The sequence below is a fragment of the Lontra canadensis genome, unplaced genomic scaffold (genome assembly GCF_010015895.1).
Source record: "Lontra canadensis isolate GAN:19392208 unplaced genomic scaffold, GSC_riverotter_1.0 scaffold13, whole genome shotgun sequence".
Taxonomy (NCBI): Eukaryota; Metazoa; Chordata; class Mammalia; order Carnivora; family Mustelidae; genus Lontra; species Lontra canadensis.
The window spans coordinates 11,378,577-11,396,599 of NW_022631007.1; the positions used below are offsets into that span (position 1 = coordinate 11,378,577).

Sequence of the window (18,023 nt, forward strand, 5' to 3'; positions counted from 1 at the left end):
ATCCCAGGACTCTGGGATCATGACCCAAGCTGAAGGCAGAGGCTTTAACCCACTGAGCCACCCAGGTGCCCCACCCTGAGACATTTTTAATTGAAACTGCTGCCCTTCCCCTCAGTCTCCCATGTATGGGTCACACTTGTCTGTTTTTTGCCCTGGTTATAATCTTTGTTGAAACCTGGACTTTTTTGATAATATATTAGCATTCTGGTTCCTTTCCCCTCAGAGCTGGTTGTTCTTTTTGTTTGTGTAGTGACTTGTCTGGACTTACTCTTTGGAGTCTGTTTTTCTACAGTGTGTGGATGCTGATGTCTCTGCTAGTTCTTCCTTTCTTGTTTTTATTTTTAAGTCTAATTTTCTTGTAGTTTTCCTTGGGTCAGTATATCCTAACAGTCAGCTATAATTTGGGGTGCCTGGGTGGCTCAGTGGGTTAAAGCCTCTGCCTTCAGCTCGGGTCACGATCCCAGGTCCTGGGATTGAGCCCCGCATTGGGCTCTCTGATCAGCAGGGAGCCTGCTTCCTCCTTTCTCTCTGCCTACTTGTGATCTCTGTCAAATAAAATCTTTAAAAACAAAACAAAACAAAACAAAAACCCAACAGTCAGCTATAATTCTCAGAGGTGTTTAAACTCTGGAACAGTGAGGCCCCCATCCTTTTTCTGTGGCTCTCATGGGACTTGGGGGAATGTACTCAAAGTTCAGACAGTTTACTCATCAGTCCCAGCTTTTGCTTTCTGCGTTTGCAAGGCACATTCATGCAGGAATGAGTAGCTCTCTAGGGCCTTCTCATCTCTTTCCTGCATGTTTAAAGTCCTGTGCATGCACATAGCAGATAAAAGTAGATTCTTGTCAAGGTCCACTTTGGTTGTCTCATTGCTAATTCTCCCTGTTAAATTTCTGATTGGTTTCCTTATTTGTAGCTTGCCCTAACTAGTGTTGCAGATTCAGGCTAGTTGTGATATTTGCCTTCCTAATTTTGTGTGTGTGTGTGTGTGTGCCTGGAATTATTATTGTTTTTGAAAATGCCCCTGGGCATGGAATTCTTCTTGCTCTGCTCCAAAGAAATTTAGCTCCCTCTGGCTAAGTGAAGCTGCCAGTCTTCACAGCTTTCCCTGCCGTGGTGGGACTTTCATACCAAGGGATTGGGAGTGGGTGTGGGATAGTGGGAACTCCAGGTTAAACCACAATACATTTCCTTTGTTCTTAACAAGATTCAGTAGATTTTCTTGAGTAAACACTTCTCAATTTTTTGTATGTCTTTGGTCAATATCCTGATCCTTAAATAATTGGTTTTGATAATTTTATCTGGTTTTATTGTTATTTTTGTTCTAGGGGATAATATTTGTCAAATTCCTTATTCAGCCATTCTGGGCATCATTTACCCTGTCTTCTCTCTCCCTCTGTCTCTTTCTCTGTGTCTCTCATACACAGACACACACACACACACACACATACATACACACACTTTTTTTAGAGAGCATGTGTGTGTTTGTGTGTGTGGTGATGGTGAGGAGTGGGAAGAGGAAGAGAGAATCTTTTTTTTTTTTTAATATTTTATTTATTTATTTGAGAGAGACACAGTGAGAGAGAGCATGAGCGAGGAGAAGGTCAGAGAGAGAAGCAGACTCTCCGTGGAGCTGGGAGCCTGATGCGGGACTCGATCCCGGGACTCCGGGGTCATGACCTGAGCCGAAGGCAGTCGTCCAACCAGCTGAGCCACCCAGGTGTCCCGGAAGAGAGAATCTTAAGCAGATTCCATGCCCAGTGTGGAGCCAGACTTGGGGCTTGATCTCACCATCCTGAGATCAAGACCTGAGCTGAAATCAGGAGTCAGATGCTTAACCGACTGAGCCACCCAAGCACCCCTCTTTCTCCCTCATTTTTTTTTTTTTAGATTTAATTTAACTTATTTATTTGACAGTGGAATAAAGAGAAAAAGAGAGAGCACAAGCATGGGGAGGAGCAGAGGGAGAGGGAGAAGCAGACTCTATGCTGAGCAGGGAGCCTGACATGAGACTCAATCCCAGGACCCTGGGATCATGACCTGAGCTGAAGGCAGATGCCCAACTGACTGAGCCACCCAGGCACCTCTGTCTCCCTCATTTTAAACACTTAAATTTTACTCAAACTGAATTTTATTATAGAACATGTTATAAAGTATCACTGTATTGGCAGTTTGGTTAAGTAGTTTTATTTTTTTCAGTGTTCCAAGATACACCACATGCACTACATCTAGTGCTCCATGCAATATGTGCCCCCCTTAATACCCACCACCAGGCTTACCTCTCCCCTCCACTTTCCCTTCCAAAACCCTCAGTTTGTTTCTCAGAGTCCACAGTCTCTCATGCTTCGTCTCTCCCTCCGATTTCCCCCAATTCACTTTTCCTTTCCTTCTAGTGTCCTCCATGTTATTCCTTATGCTCCACAAGTAAGTGAAACCATATGATAATTGATTCTCTGCCTGACTTATTTCACTCAGCATAATCTCCTCCAGACCTGTCCATGTTGATAGTTGGGTGTTCATCCTTTCTGATGGAGGCATAATATTCCATTGTATAAATGGACTGCATCTTTTTTTATCTGTTCATCTGTTGAAGGGCATCTTGGCTCTTTCCACAGGTTTGTGATTGTGGCCATTGGTGCTATGAACATTGGGGTACATATGGCCCTTCTTTTCATTACATCTGTATCTTTGGGGTAAATACCCAGTAGTGCATTTGCAGGATTATAGGGTAACTCTCTTTTTAAATTCTTTTTTTTTTTTTTAAGATTTTATTTATTTATTTACTTGACAGAGATCACAAGTAGGCAGAGAGGCAGGCAGAGAGAGAGAGAGGGGAAAGCAGGCTCCCCACTGAGCAGGGAGCCTGATGTGGGGCTCCATCCCAGGACCCTGAGATCATGAACTGAGCTGAAGGCAGCCACTCAGGCGCCCCTATTTTTAAATTCTTAAGGAATCTCTACACTGTTTTCCAAAGTGGCTGCACCAACTTGCATTCCCACTAATAGTGTAAGAGGGTTCCCCTTTCTCCACATCCTCTCCAACACTCGTTGTTTACTGTCTTGTTAATTTTGGCCATTCTGACTGGTGTAAGGTGGTATCTCAATGTGATTTTGATTTGAGTATCCCTGATGGCAAATGATGGTGAACATTTTTTCATGCGTCTGTTAGCCATCTGTATATCTTCTTTGGAGGAGTGTCTGTTCATGTCTTTTGCCCAATTTTTGACATGATTATCTGTTTTTTGAGTACAACTTGTTGACTGTTATGTTTCTCAATTATTTGTAATGTAAATTGTTTACTTCTCTATTTTCAAAGAGGTTTATTTTATTTTATTTTTATTTATTTATTTTTAAATTAACACATAATGTATTATTTGTTTCAGTGGTACAGGTCTGTAATTCATCAGTCTTACCCAATTCAAAGTACTCACCATAGCACATACCCTCCCCAATGTCCATCTCCCAGCCACCCCATCTCCCCTGCCCTGCCCCCGGCCAGTAACCCTCAGTTTGTTTCCTGAGATTAAAAGTCTCTTATGGTTTGTCTCCCTCTCTGATTTTGTCTTGTTTCATTTTTCCCTCCCTTCTTCTATGATCCTCTGTCTTGTTTCTCAAATTCCTCATATCAGTGAGATCATATGATAATTGCCTTTCTCCAACTTACTTATTTTGCTTAGCATAAAACCCACTAGTTCCATCCATGTCATGGCAAATGGAAAGATTTCTTTTTTTTGATGGCTGCATAATATTCCTGTGTGTGTGTGTGTGTGTGTGTGTGTGTGTGTAATATATATATATATGTGCCCCTTTGGATCACTATATTTATATCTTTAGGTATTGCCAGGTCATAAGGTAGCTCTATTTTCAGCTTTTTGAGGGACCTCCATACTGTTTTTCAGAGTAGCTGCACCAGCTTGCATTCCCACCAACAGTGTAGGAGGGTTCCCCTTTCTCTGCATCCTCACCAACACCTGTCGTTTCCTGACTGGTTAAAATTTAGCCATTCTGACTGGTGTGAGGTGGTATCTCACTGTGGTTTTGATTTGTATTTCCCTGATGCTGAGTGATGTTGAGCACTTTTTCATGTGTCTTTTGGCCATTTGGATGTCTTCTTTGGAGAAGTGTCTGTTCATGTCCTCTGCCCATTTCTTGATTGGATTATTTGTTCTTTGGGTGTTGAGTTTGATAAGTTCTTTAAGATTTTGGATACTAGCCCTTTATCTGATATGTCGTTTGCAAATATCTTCTCCCATTTTGTCCGTTGTCTTTTGGTTTTGTTAACTGTTTCCTTTGCTGTGCAAAAGCTTTTGATCTTGATGAAGTTCCAATAGTTCATTTTTGCCCTTCCCTTGCCTTTGGTGATGTTCCTAGGAAGAAGTTGCTGCGGCTGAGGTTGAAGAGGTTGCTGCCTGTGTTCTCCTCAAGGATGTTGATGGATTCCTGCCTCACACTGAGGTCTTTCATCCATTTTGTGTCTGTTTTTGTGTGTGGTTTAAGGAAATGGTCCAGTTTCATTTTTCTGCATGTGGCTGTCCAATTTTCCCAACACCATTTGTTGAAGAGACTGATTTTTTCCCATTGAATATTCTTTCCTGCTTTGTGGAAGATTAGTTGGCCATAGAGTTGAGGGTCCATTTCTGGACTGTATTCTGTTCCATTGATCTATGCGTCTGTTTTTGTGCCAGTACCATACTGTCTTGATGATGACAGCTTTGTAATAGATCTTGAAGTCTGGAATTGTGATACTACCAGCTTTGGTTTTCTTTTTCAACATTTCTCTGGCTATTTGGGATCTTTTCTGATTCCATATACATTTTGGGATTATTTGTTCCATTTCTCTAAAAAAGTTGGTGATATTTTGATAGGGATTGCATTAAATGTGTAGATGCTCTAGGTAGCATAGACATTTTCACAATATTTGTTCTTCTAGTCCATGAGCATGGAACGTTTTTCCATTTCTTTGTGTCTTCCTCAGTTTCTTTCATGAGTATTCCTTAGTTTTCTGAGTACAGGTTCTTTGCCTCTTTGGTTAGATTTATTCCTAGGTATCTTTTGGTTTAGGGTGCAATTGTAAATGGAATCAGCTACTTAATTTCTCTTTCTTCTGTCTTGTTGGTGTATAGAAATACAACTGATTTCTGTGCACTGATTTTATATCCTGACACTTTACTGAATTCCTGTATGAGTTCTCAGAGTTTTGAAATGGAGTCTTTTGGTTTTTCTACATAAAGTGTCATATTATCTGCAAAGAGTGAGAGTTTGATTTCTTCACTGATTCGGATGCCTTTTATTTCTTTTTGTTGTCTGACTGCTGAGGCTAGGACTTCTAGTACTATGTTGAATAGCAGTGGTGATAGTGGACAGCCCTGCCATGTTCCTGACCTAAGGAGAAAAGATTGAGGATGATATTCACTGTGGGGTTTCATAGATGACTTTTATGATATTGAGGTATGTTCCCTCTATCCCTACGCTGTGAAGAGTTTTGATCAAGAAAGTATGCTCTACTTTGTCAAATTTTTTTTGGCATCTATTAAGAGTATCATATGGTTCTTGTTCTTTCTTTTAGTAATGTATTTTATCACATTGATTTGGAGATGTTGAACCAACCTTGCAGCCCTGGAATAAATCCCACTTGGTCGTGGTGAATAATTCTTTTAATGTACTGTTGGATCCTATTGGATAGTATTTTGATGAGAATTTTTGCATCCATGTTCATCAGGGATATTGGCCTGTAATTCTCCTTTTTGATGGGGTCTTTGTCTGGTTTTGGGATCAAGGTAATGCTGGCTTCATAAAATGAGTTTGGAAGTTTTCCTTCCATTTCTATTTTTTTGAACAGTTTCAGGAGAATAGGTATTAATTCTTCTTTAAATGTTTGGTAGAATTCTCCTGAGAAGCTGTCTGGCCCTGGGCTCTTGTTTTTTGGGAGATTTTTGATTACTGCTTTAATTTCCTTAATGGTTATTTGTCTGTTCAGGTTTTCTATTTCTTCCTGGTTCAGTTTTTGTAGTTTATACATCTCTAGGAATGCACCCATTTCTTCCAGATTGTCTAATTTGCTTGTGTAGAGTTGCTCATAATTGTTTGTATTTCTTTGGTGTTGGTTGTGATATCTCCTCTTTTATTCATGATTTTATTAATTTGGGTCCTTTCTCTTTCCTTTTTTGATAAGTCTGGCCAGGGGTTTATCAATCTTATTAATTCTTTGAAAGAACCAACTCCTAGTTTTGTTGATCTGTTCTGCGGTCTTTTGGTTTGTATTTCATTGATTTCTGCTCTATATTTATTATTTCTCTTCTCCTGTTGGGTTTAGGCTTTATTTGCTGTTCTTTCTCTAGCTTCTTTAGATGTAGGGTTAGGTCATGTATCTGAGACCCTTCTTGTTTCTTGAGAAGGGCTTTATTGGTATATGCTTTTCTCTTAGGACCGCCTTTGCTGCATCCCAATGATTTTGAACAGTTGTGTTTTCATTTTCATTTATTTCCATGATTTTAAAAAATTCTTCTTTAATTTCCTGGTTGATCTATTCATTCTTTAGTAGGATGCTCTTTAGCTTCCATGTGTTTGAGCTCTTTCAACTTTCCTCTTGTGGTTGAGTTCTAGTTTCAAAGCATCGTGGTCTGAAAATATGCAGGGAATGATCACAGTATTTTGGTACTGGTTGAGACCTGATTTGTGACCTAGGATGGGATCTATTCTGGAGAATGTTCCATGTGCACTAGAAAAGAATGTGTATTCTGTTGCTTTGAGATAGAATGTTTTGAATATATCTGTGATGTCCATCTGGTCCACTGTGTCATGTAAAGCCTTTATTTCCTTGTTGATCTTTTGCTTAGATGATCTGTCCATTTCAGTGAGGGGGGGGTGTTAAAAGTCCCCTACTATTACTGTATTATTGTCGATATGTTTCTTTGATTTTGTTATTAATTGATTTATATAATTGGTTGCTCACGTGTTAGGGGCATAGATACTTAAAATTGTTAGATCTTCTTATTGGACAGACCCTTTAAGTGTGATATAGTGTCCTTCCTCATCTCTTTTTATAGTCTTTGGGTTAAAATCTAATTGATCTGATATAAGGATTGCCACCCCAGCTTTCTTTTGATGTCCATTAGCATGGTAAATTGTTTTCTACCCCCTCACTTTAAATCTGGAGGTGTCTTTGGGTCTAAAATGAGTTTCTTGTAGACAGCTTATTGATGGATTTTGTTTTTTTATCCATTCTGATACCCTGTGTCTTTTGATTGGGGCATGTAGCCCCTTTACATTCAGGGTAACTATTGAGAGATATGAATTTAGTGCCATTGTATTGCCTGTTGGGTGACTGTTACTGTATATTTTATCTGTTCCTTTCTGGTCTAGGTTACTTTTAGGCTCTCTCTTTGCTTAGAGGACTCCTTTCAGTATTTCCTTTAGGGATGATTTGGTGTTTGCAAATTATTTTAGTTTTTTTTTTTTTTTTTGGTCCTGGAAGCTTTTTATTTTTCCTTCTATTTTCAATGACAGCCTAGCTGATTATAGTATTCTTGGCTGCATATTTTTCTTGTTTAGTGCTCTGAATATATCAACGCCAGTCCTTTGGCCTGCCAAGTCTCTGTAGCTAGGTCTGCTGCCAATTTAATATTTCTACCATTGTAGGTTACAGACCTCTTGTCCCGAGCTGCTTTCAGGATTTTCTCTTTGTCTCTGAGATTTTAAGTTTTACTCTTAGATGATGGGGTGTTGACCTATTTTTATTGATTTTGAGGGGGCTTCTCTGTGTTTCCTGGATTTTGATGCCTGTTTCTGTCCCTAAATTAGGGAAGTTCTGTGCTATAATTTGCTCCAGTATACCTTTTGCTCCCTTTTTCTTCTTATGGGATCCCAGTTTTTCTAATATTGTTTCATCTTAAGATATCACTTATCTCTTGAATTCTTCCCCGTGATCAAGTAATTATTTATCTCCCTTTTTCTCAGCTTCCTTATTCTCCATTATTTGGTCTTCTATATCACTAATTCTCTCTTCTGCCTTATCTGTCCTAGCAGTAAGAGCCTCCATTTTTGAACAGGAATTGATAAGATGAGATGTTGGTTAAAATAGGAAAGAGGAAAAATTAAAAATAGAATAGAAAAAGAAAAAAAAAAAAGAAAAAATTAAAAATTTTACTTTGAATCATGGGAAGAAGCCATGAAGTCTATGTGCTGTATTCCTATAGTGTTAGAGTTTTGGAGTTCTCATTGATCGGTAAGCTTGGTCTTGGCTGGATGTTCTTGCTGATCTTCTGCGGGAGGGGCCAGTTTTAGTGATTCTCAAATGTCTTTGCTGGAAGCGGAACTGCACGCCCTTGCCAGGGGCTAGGCCAAGTAATCTGCTTCAGTTTGCTCTAGATAGCTTTTGTTCCTAGAAAGCTTTCCCTACAGCTTTGGAGGACGAGAATGAAAATGGCTGCCTCCCAGTCTCTGACTCTGGAGGAGCTGAGAGCTCAGGGCCCCCCTGTTCAGTGAGCCCTCTGCAAAAAGCAGTCAGTCACTCCTCTGTTGCCCTGGTCTCCAGCTGCACTTTGTGCTCACCTGGCCTGTGACCCAGGGTTTCTATCTACAGCACATGGCCCTGTTTGGAGTCTTGAAACCCAGCTGATTCCTGCAGTGTGCTCCCATGCTGCTCCTCTCAGTGGAAGAAGGGGGGGGTCTCCCTGGATCTGCCACTTGTGGGGTCCCTGCTTGAAGAGCAGTGGTGTGACTGTTCCGGGAATTAGTTTATGGCAACCCCAAGCTGCCCCCTCCTTGGCTCTGTCTTTGCAGCTGGCTTCCCTGCTCCGATACCTGGGAGTTCTGCCACTCTCAGGCACCCCTGGTCTTTCTGTGACCCCAAGGGTCCTGAGACCACACTGACCCAGTGAGGATTCCACTCCCCTCTTAGCCACTGGAGCAACATTCCTCTGCGGAGCAGACTTCTAAAAGTTCTTATTTTGTGCTCTGCTGCCCTCCTCCCACCCCCATCTTCCCATATATCACCTTGGATTCACTTCCTCACATATCCTACGTTCCAGAAGGTGGTCGCTTTTTGTTCACAGAATTGCTGCTATTCTTTTCTTTGATCTCCTGTTGAGTTTGTATGTGTTCATAATGGTTTGATAACTATCTAGCTGAATTCCTGGGACCAGATGAAGTTTAGGTTTCCTACTCCTCTGCCCTCTTGCTCCTCCCTCAGTGTGAGGTTTATTTTAAACTTTTAAAAAGTCTATTCCATCAATAGTGTGTTCTTTCATTTGTTTTACAGTGTCTCGCTTTCTTTTGGCTCCATCTTACCTTCTGAATAGGCTCAACATTTTCTCTCTTTAAACTTTTCTTTCAATTTTATCTCCCTGCGTTTCTTTTACTGCCCGGGTTCATAACTTTCGTTTCTTATCAGGGCTGAGATACAGGGTAAGGCGAATGAGATGCCTAGGGGACGAACATTTCAGGAGTCTCTCTCCAAGTCCTGCAAGTGCAGGGTGTGGGGTTGGTACTAGCATGATTTTGCTTTTATGAATTTTTCATCCTAGGTGCCTGGCATGCCTTACCGTAGTTCTGGCTCTTCTGCTTAAATTTCTCATTAGTGGGTATTCATTAAAAGCTGTTTCTGCTCTAAATAGACTTCATTTATTCAAATTTTTGGGCACATCCGCTCTGCAGTATGCATTGTGCCAGGTTTGGGAAATATAAAGGGTCTTAAGACACTGCTCCATTGTTTCTTCAGATTTACTCCTTCTCAAGTCTAGTGCCTATCCCCCCATTCCACCTCATTTCTGCGTTTTTGTACCATGGGGCACTGTTGATCATTACTGCCTGTTCATCCTAGCCCCAGCCCATCTCTTTAGAATATACAGCTATTTCCGTGACAAATCACCCTCTCTGGGAACTAGTGGGCATTTGGGCAATACATCAGTGTCCCTCACTGGTGGGGATTAGAAATTGACTTGTCCTTTCAGTGTGTTAAGGTAGGGGTGCCCAGGATTTCTCCTGGGTTAATGGGCCTTTCGACCTATGTTAGTGGGAAGGTTCTTGTTCATTCATACTCTGCTTAGTATCTTCTCTGTTTGGAATCTTTCCTTCTCCTTCCAGTACTTTGATACCCAGAGGCAAGCTGATTTCCTGCCCAGCTATTTGGCTTATTCTTGCCAACTTTGTTTCCTGGGTCCTGTGTTCTTTTCCTATTCTTTGCTGACTTTTTTTTTTTTTTAACATTTTATTTATTTATTTGACAGAGAGAGGTCACAAGTAGGCAGAGAGGCAGGCAGAGAGAGAGGAGGAAGCAGGCTCTCCATGGAGCAGAGAGCCCGATGCGGGGCTCGATCCCAGGACCCTGGGATCATGACCTGAGCCGAAGGCAGAGGCTTTAACCCACTGAGCCACCCAGGCACCCCTGCTGACTTGTTTTTAATGTAGTTTCTTTGAATGATCCTGCTCTGCTTATTTTTGAAAATAAAAACTGAAAAGAACTGAAAAAAACTTGAAATGAAAAACTGCTTATTCATGAAAATAAACTCATCTACTCATTTAAGAAGTGAATAATGAATACATATTCCACCCCAGGTACTATAGGAGTCACTGTGGTTATCACAATGAGCCCAACCAAACATTCCTTGTAATCCTGAGTTAGAGAGACAAGGTAGATATAAATCATGCCATCTGGGAGGTGTGGTGGTATTTGCTGTGAAGGAAAGTTAGAGATGCAGCTGATCTTCGGACATTTGAGTTGAGATCTCCGTCTTCATTTCACTTAACTAATAGTCAGTTTTGAGCTCTTGCCTGCATCAGGACTTGATACAAAGCACCCATTTCCAGTTCTGGCCTTTGGTTTTGTATTGTCTTTTTCTCACTTGCAGCTTGTCCCCAATCCTTCACCTTAACCTTGGCTGCCATGAATTCTATTCTTACTCAGTAGTGGTTGTCAATCATGATCATTAACTTGTTCTCCTTTGGAAGTTATTTTCTACCTTGTTTTCTTAACATTTGACTCTGTTGGTTCTTTTCCTACATCTTTGTTAGCTTCTTTGTTATATTTTCTACTTCTTTGCATTTCCTAAAAGTTGCCCTAACCCAGATTTTGTCCTGGGCTCTTTCTGTATCAGCTTATCCTTTCTTGGCAGTCTCATCCATTCTAGAAAACTCTGGGTTACCATTTTTATGCAAATGGATGGCTAATATATCTAATTTATGCTCCAGTTTCCAATGATTTGAGGTAGAGATATTCATAGAGGCACATTTCCATGTGTACAGGTATGCATAGAGGTATATGTTCACATAGAGATAGGGAACACCCTAAGTGGAATTCATTATCTTTAGCTCAGTGATATTATAATCTCCCAGTCTTCTTGCTTGAAATCTCGAACATTTCCCACCTTCTTGCTCTCAAGATTCCAGATCTGCCTGTCTGCCCCATGGTGCCAATTTGTCCGGTGTAATAAATAATACCATGTCATGGGTTTCTTCTTTTCAGTGTGTGCTTGTTCAGCTCTAGTCCAGGCTTTTCTTTCTTTCTCCCCTGTCTGTTCTGTTTCTTTCCTAAGGTGCAGCTGCCACTGTCTTTCTCCATTCCGGATGACTGAATCCTGTGCCAGGTTCATTTTTCCTGAAACACAGTTCTGATCTGTCGTTCTTCTCTTCTGCTCATTCATGCTTCAGAAATTCCTTACTGCCTTTGAAAAGCAGGCTGGTTTTCTAGACCTTCCAACTTGTTTTATTTGCCTTGCCACTACCTCCTTCATATAGGCTGGACTCTCTCCAAATGGAATTAATGTTGTAAGAACCTGCCTGTGTTTTTCTGTTTGTGTCTCTACTTTTGTTTCCTTTTGCCAGCAGCATGCTTTTCGCACATTCTCAGTTCTTCCTTCACAGCTTTCCTGAAGCTCTCGCAGATTTTCTGACCCACAGGTACTTTCTTTCTTCCATCATAGGTACATTTACCCATACTTAAAAAAATAGAGTGCTTATCACTTCCCAACTTGTATTGTTATATTGATATGATTTTTAGAAATCTAATTAGCTTTTGTATTTTTCATTGTGCCTAGTATAGTACACTGTCCAAGTATTTGTTGAATTAATAAGTGGATGAATGCCTTCTGAATTAAACCATCAGATAGTCTGGCCTCCTCTGTGCGCCCTTCCCATTACCTTGTTGTTTATCTAAGACCATCTGTTTCTCTCCCTTTTTGCCTTTTTTTGTTTTCCACTTTACCCCTGAATCTCTTCATGTATTGCTATGTGGCCTGTTACCCTTTGTTGTTGTAGCTTCTCTTTTCCTGAGTAAGTATTAATTTCACTTTAGAGAAAAATTATATCATTTCAACGAAAGATGTATGTGGGAAATTTACAGGAAATGGAAGCTAGTGTTGAGAATGACATCTTGATACATTTTATGGGAAAGAAGCCTGCCCACTAGGATTTTGGAAATTTCCAAGTATAGGCTGGAATCTCTGGGCTGGTGGCCAGCTAAGAGTAGAAAGTAGAAGTTATGATGATGTGTTCAGTATCCAGGTGGAAGGCCAGCGGCCAGGTCCATGGCCCTGGACTCCAGTCTACTGATCCAGGCAGCTGCCTTAGATTCCTTAGAAGCAGCTGCCTTGAGCTTGTGGACAAATGATTGGTTTGAAGTGATTTCAGGTAGGAGTAGGGACATAGATGTCTAACTGCAGTGTTGCCATTTTTGAAAGCTAGTGAATCACCTGGGTTCCCTGCATAGTTTTGGATATCCAGTTGTGGCTGTGAATTAGATTTTGTTGATGAATTCCAAAGGAATTAACTTACTTGGTTTAGTCAACAATCGTCATTTGCCCAATGCGAAACTTAGTAAGTGCTGTATCTTTTAAGTCCTAGTTTAGTACCTATTTCATTATAGCCTTAAGATCCCAGATCTTTATACCTTTTTTCAAAATTCTATTCCCTCCCACTCTTACCCATTTCAGAAGCTGAATGGCACTGCAGAGCTCTTTCATCCCTGCCTCATTGCCCTGTTTGTGGAGGTTTTTAGTTGAAGTGGCCCAGACAAGCAGGCTAGCGATACCTTGCAAAGAAACTCAGGACAGATGGTGTGCTTGTCTAACTGCCTAGGAGAGAGTGACACAAGGACACAGGAGGTCCCCCCCCCCACAATGTTTTTTTTTTTTTTTTTAAGATTTTATTTATTTGTGACAGAGATAGAAAGTACAGGTAGGCAGAGCAGCAGGCAAAGGGAGAGGGAGAAGCAGACTCTCCACTGAGCAGGGAGCCTGATGTGGGGCTCAATCCCAGGACCCTGGGATCATGACCCGAGCTGAAGGCAGCCGCTTAACCGACTGAGCCACCTAGCCCTACCCCTCCCTGTCCCAATGTTTTTATCATGCACGTACTACATTTCTGAGAGCACAGAGGACACCATAGGTTAAGTGCTCATCAGTCACCTGTCTCTCTTTGGTTTCAGCTAGTGACAACTGAGCTACTCAAGGCAGGAAGAACTCTGAGCTGAGCAGTGGAGGCCCCCCCTGGATCTGGAGAGAAGAGGCGACCTTGGAACCAGTAATGAGCCATCCTGACTTCAGGCTGAACCTCCGGCCCTTGGGGACCCCCAGAGGTAGCAAAAGGAAAATGGAGTCTCTTCTAGCAACTGAAGACCTGAAATAAAATAACAGTGAAATGGAGGCACAGGGCGGGTCTGGGGCTGAGGGCCACCATAATTCTTTTGGTGACCTGTTAAATATTCTTCCATGTTATTTATTCTAGAATTAAGTGTGGTTTCTTGTTGTCTTAATTTATTATATTGAGTACAGCTGTTTAGTTTTCCTCTAGAAAAGAGACACTCTTTTAGTAATTCCTATTTTAAAAAGTTTGTGTCTATAAACAGCAAAGCATATTGAACCCATTATTCAGATTATGTTCTCTGCATGTTGTGGTGCTGATTTAAAACTTAAGTCTCATCTATGTACATTTTATGCATGTTTCCTCATTTTACGCCTGTTACCTATTCTTTCCTTTTTGTGACTATTTGAAATCATTATCCGATCATTTCATTCTTTTATTAGTCTTTCTACATTAAAAAAAAAAGGTAAAATATCTCCAGTTTAAAAATACAGAGATGCTTGGTTGAGGAAAGAGTTGATTGCTGCCTCATGTTTCTAGGTGTGTCCTCTGTGGTTAGCCCACATGGTGTTGGTGCTTCGCCAGGTGACAAAAAGTCAAAGAACAAGTCCATACGAGGGAAGAAAAAGAGCGTATTTGAAACCTACATGTCCAAGGAGGATGTCTCAGAAGGCTTGAAGAGAGGAACACTTATCCAGGTGCTTAAAACATTCCTTGGCTGTGTGGAATCAGAAGTAACCCTTGGCTCATTAAACTGTTTATTCTGCATTGTGTGCTTGAGGGACATGGCTCGAGAGCAGGCCCAGGGCTTCCCACTTCTTATACCCACAGTGCAGTTCGGGGTGCTAAGCACCACAAGACAGAGCAAGTGCTCTGAGATTTGAGAGGAAGGAGCCATTACTTAGAGTTGTCTAGGAATTGTTTATTTGGTCTAGGAGTGCTTAATTGGAAGGGATGTATTCGACCAGTTGGTACAGTTGGAACAAGTGACAATAAGAGAAAGAGCTTTCTGGACGGACAGACCAGTGTGCGCTACTAAAACCAAAGTGGAAAATAGGGTTTGGTGTAAGGAGCACTGATAGTTGAGTTTGCCGGGAGCACGTGGACACTAAGTGATGGAGACGAGGGTTGAGAAGGAACCAGTAAACAGCACCAGACAATATTTGTTGAGCGCTTTATAGTTTACAGAATACTTTTACAAGCTAGCCCAGTGGTTTGGCTCAGCAGAAGTTTGTTGAGCATCCGCTGTGAGCTGGGAACAGTACACAGTTAGCAGTGTGCTGCCTGGGTTCTCCCAAGGCGAAGGTGGATGAGATTGGCTTTCTGTTCTCCCAGCTCCCAGCCCAGGGTGGGCAGGCAGTCATGGGAATGAGTGATTTAGGGATAGATGGTAAGTGCTCAAATGAAAGTGTTACTGGGGTGTGTGGGAGGGTGTTGGGGGGAACTGGGAGCCTGGAGGAGGTGACTTCTTGGTGGGTATGGGAGGATGACTAGTTGGGCCTATTACATGAGTGCTATGTGTGTGAGAAGGAGGTGTGGGGAGGGTGGGGCACCGATGAAAACATGACTGGTGAAACAGTGTGGAGGAAGGCAGCGTAGGTCTCCTTGGGCATGAACTATGAAGTAGGAAGTAGGTAATGAGATGGAGAGTGAGGCAGGGCACATATTCTTTGAATCAAGTGTATTTTAGAATTATGGGATTGGTAAATAGAGGCATGGCCATGTGTTATGTGGCTCGCTTGAAAATGTTGGTTGTGGGGCTGCCTGGGTGGCTCAGTGGGTTAAGCCTCTGCCTTCAGCTCGGGTCATGATCTCAGGGTCCTGCGATCGAGTCCCACATCGGACTCTCTGCTAGGCAGGGAGCCTGCTTCCTCCTCTCTCTCTCTCTCTACTTGTGATCTCTCTGTCAAATAAATAAAATCTTTAAAAAAAAAAAAAAAGAAAATGTTGGTTGTGTTCCATTCTGAATGCATTCTCTCATTCCTCTCATTCTGAGAGCCCAGCTTCTATATTTGTGGTTTTGGCCAAAGATCCAGCCAGTGAACAGCTACTGTCATCTTCTTTTCCTTTTTAATTACCTTTTTGTATTTACTTGTAGTCAAGTGCACATATGATTAATGTAGACTCTTTGATTGGAACCTTTTGACTCCCTCCAGCCACTCCCTGCCCTTCTCCTGTATCCTCGCCTCCTCTGGCAACTACCTGTTTGTATCTCTGAGGTTTTTTGTTTTGTTTTGTTTTTTTAAGATTCCACATATAAGAGACCCAACAGTACTTGGCTTTCTCTGTTTGGCCTATTTCACTTAGCAGGTCACTTTGAGGTCCATCAGTGTGGTCACAAATGGCAAGATATCATCCCTTTTTTATTTCTGAGTAATATTCCCTTGTATGTGTATGTATACACCATGATCTCTTTATCCATTCCTCCATCAATGGACACTTAGGTTGTTTTCATAACTTGTCTATTATAAATAGTGCCTCCCTGAACGTGGGTGCTCATATCTTTTTGTGTTAGTGTTTTTATTGACTCTTGAATGGAAAACTTTTTTAACAAACAAGTTGATCTTTCTGATTTTAGAGGTACTGTTAGCAGCCCCCCTTTTCTTTAACTTTCCTTGGAGTTCTTTGATGAGGCCTCTCTTAGGAGAGTTGAGTCTGCATTTGGACATTTGTCCCTTCATTAATCCATTCATTTGCTCTTTATCCTTCAATCTACATACTGAGCTCCATTTTATCTGCAAGTTTCTTGGCCCTCATCTTGTTTCATGTATGAGGACCCTTTTGTGCCTTTCCCACTTTCATCTCTTGCCACTCTCCTTTAGGTACATGCTGCTCTGTTCACCCTGCCCTGATTTTTAAGACCTGTCCTGTAAAAACTCTGCTGTTTGCTTTTTCCAGGACTCTGTACACAGCGTTCCTAGTGCTTGGAATGCTTTCTCCCATTATCTTGATGTAATTGTGCTTGAACTTTAAGTCCCTACCTAAATGTTACCCCCCTTTGAGAAGCCTTATTTTAATTCCCCAAGCAGAATTGGCCATGACTGCTTTCTTGAAACTGACTTTGTTGTTTACCCTTTATGCTAAACTTATTACCGTTTCTTGGTATTTATGTTTCCTCAAATAGACCATTCACTTTCTTGTGGGGAGAGCTGTGTCTTATTCCCACAGATTAGCCCAGTGTGTGACATTTGATTGATGCATAATAAGTTTATATTGAATAAATATTTATTTGCTGAGTGAATAAAGGATCAAGGTACCGTCTTTTGAAGATGGGTGAAGGAAACTCTGTTATAACTTGGAAGAAAAATTGCTTCTAATTTTGGTTATAGAATTTATAGAGATAGGATGAAGAAAATATTCTGGAATGATACAGTTTTTGCTCCTTCCTATTAACTTTTGCTTTTGAAGCAACTCTTTGCTGAAATTAAGACAAAACAGAAAGCTGATCAATGTAACAGCTCTTTCCCAGGAGTTTGTAAGTGATTCCTCCTGGCTTGTGACATCATGAGACTCTGCAGCCAGAGCCTCCCCCCACAGATGAGAACAGTTGTTCTTTGCAGATGGGGAGAGGAATGGGTTCCAGATATGAGGTCACCATGTGAAATATACAACACTGTAAATAAGATTTTCATAAGCAGGGAAACAGAGTCCATCTGCTTTTTGATATGAACTTTATGTGTGCAGGCCTTGATGGGTAAGATAAAAAGCTAGATAAGGAAAGCTATTTAGATGCTGTTGGAGAAAAGTAAACTTATTAGATACACTTATAAGTATTTGTTAACTTTTATATTCAAATTTAAGTATATTGTGACATCCTTTTTTTTTCTCTCCATCCAGGGAAGAAACTTTTATTGAGAGATACTAAGGAGTTATTTTAAAAATGGGAGTAGAATACTTCAAACAATAATTTGACATTTCATTGGTGTTTTGCCTTCTGTGGGAATGATGAATCCATAGTGACCAAAGGAATCCCTTTCCTGTGTTTGAACTGGCCAGCAGGAACACATGATCATGTATACATAATTTTGAAAAAAATTTTCTTTGTAAACAAATTGTCACATTGTACATATGTCCTTTCTCTGTAGGTGCAGTATAGGAGATTGTTATAGGATGTGTTGAAAGAAATGAAAGTACGGGATAGGCCTGGAGGGGACTCAGGTTCAGGGTGATGACCAGAGTAACATGGGTATGATGGTAGGATTGGTTGGTTTCCTGATCTCAGATGATACTTTGGCTGAAGGTGGTTTGGGTTGATCCCCTAGAGCAGCTTGAGGCATGATGTCACAGTTTCCCCTAAAATAGAATATTGGTGTAAAGTTGTTATTGGACCTTATAAGAATTCCTAGTCCAGGAAGATAGGACAAGATGGGTTAGTTTCTAGGACCTTCACCATTTGTTTAAAGTGAAATCAGCTGGAGAACATTTGGGTATGAATTAAAGGGAAAAATA

General features: G+C 41.0%; 1 protein-coding gene across 1 annotated transcript in view; it reads left to right on the forward strand.

Annotated features, from left to right (window-relative positions):
* DIS3L2 (DIS3 like 3'-5' exoribonuclease 2) overlaps positions 1-18,023 on the forward strand; it is a 349,252-nt gene that overhangs the window by 43,376 nt on the left and 287,853 nt on the right. The window contains exons 2-3 of the mRNA XM_032857493.1: positions 13,420-13,569; positions 14,115-14,272. Of these exons, the coding sequence (XP_032713384.1) occupies positions 13,518-13,569; positions 14,115-14,272 (210 nt within the window). The 5' untranslated portion in view covers positions 13,420-13,517. The remainder of the gene's footprint in view (positions 1-13,419; positions 13,570-14,114; positions 14,273-18,023) is intronic.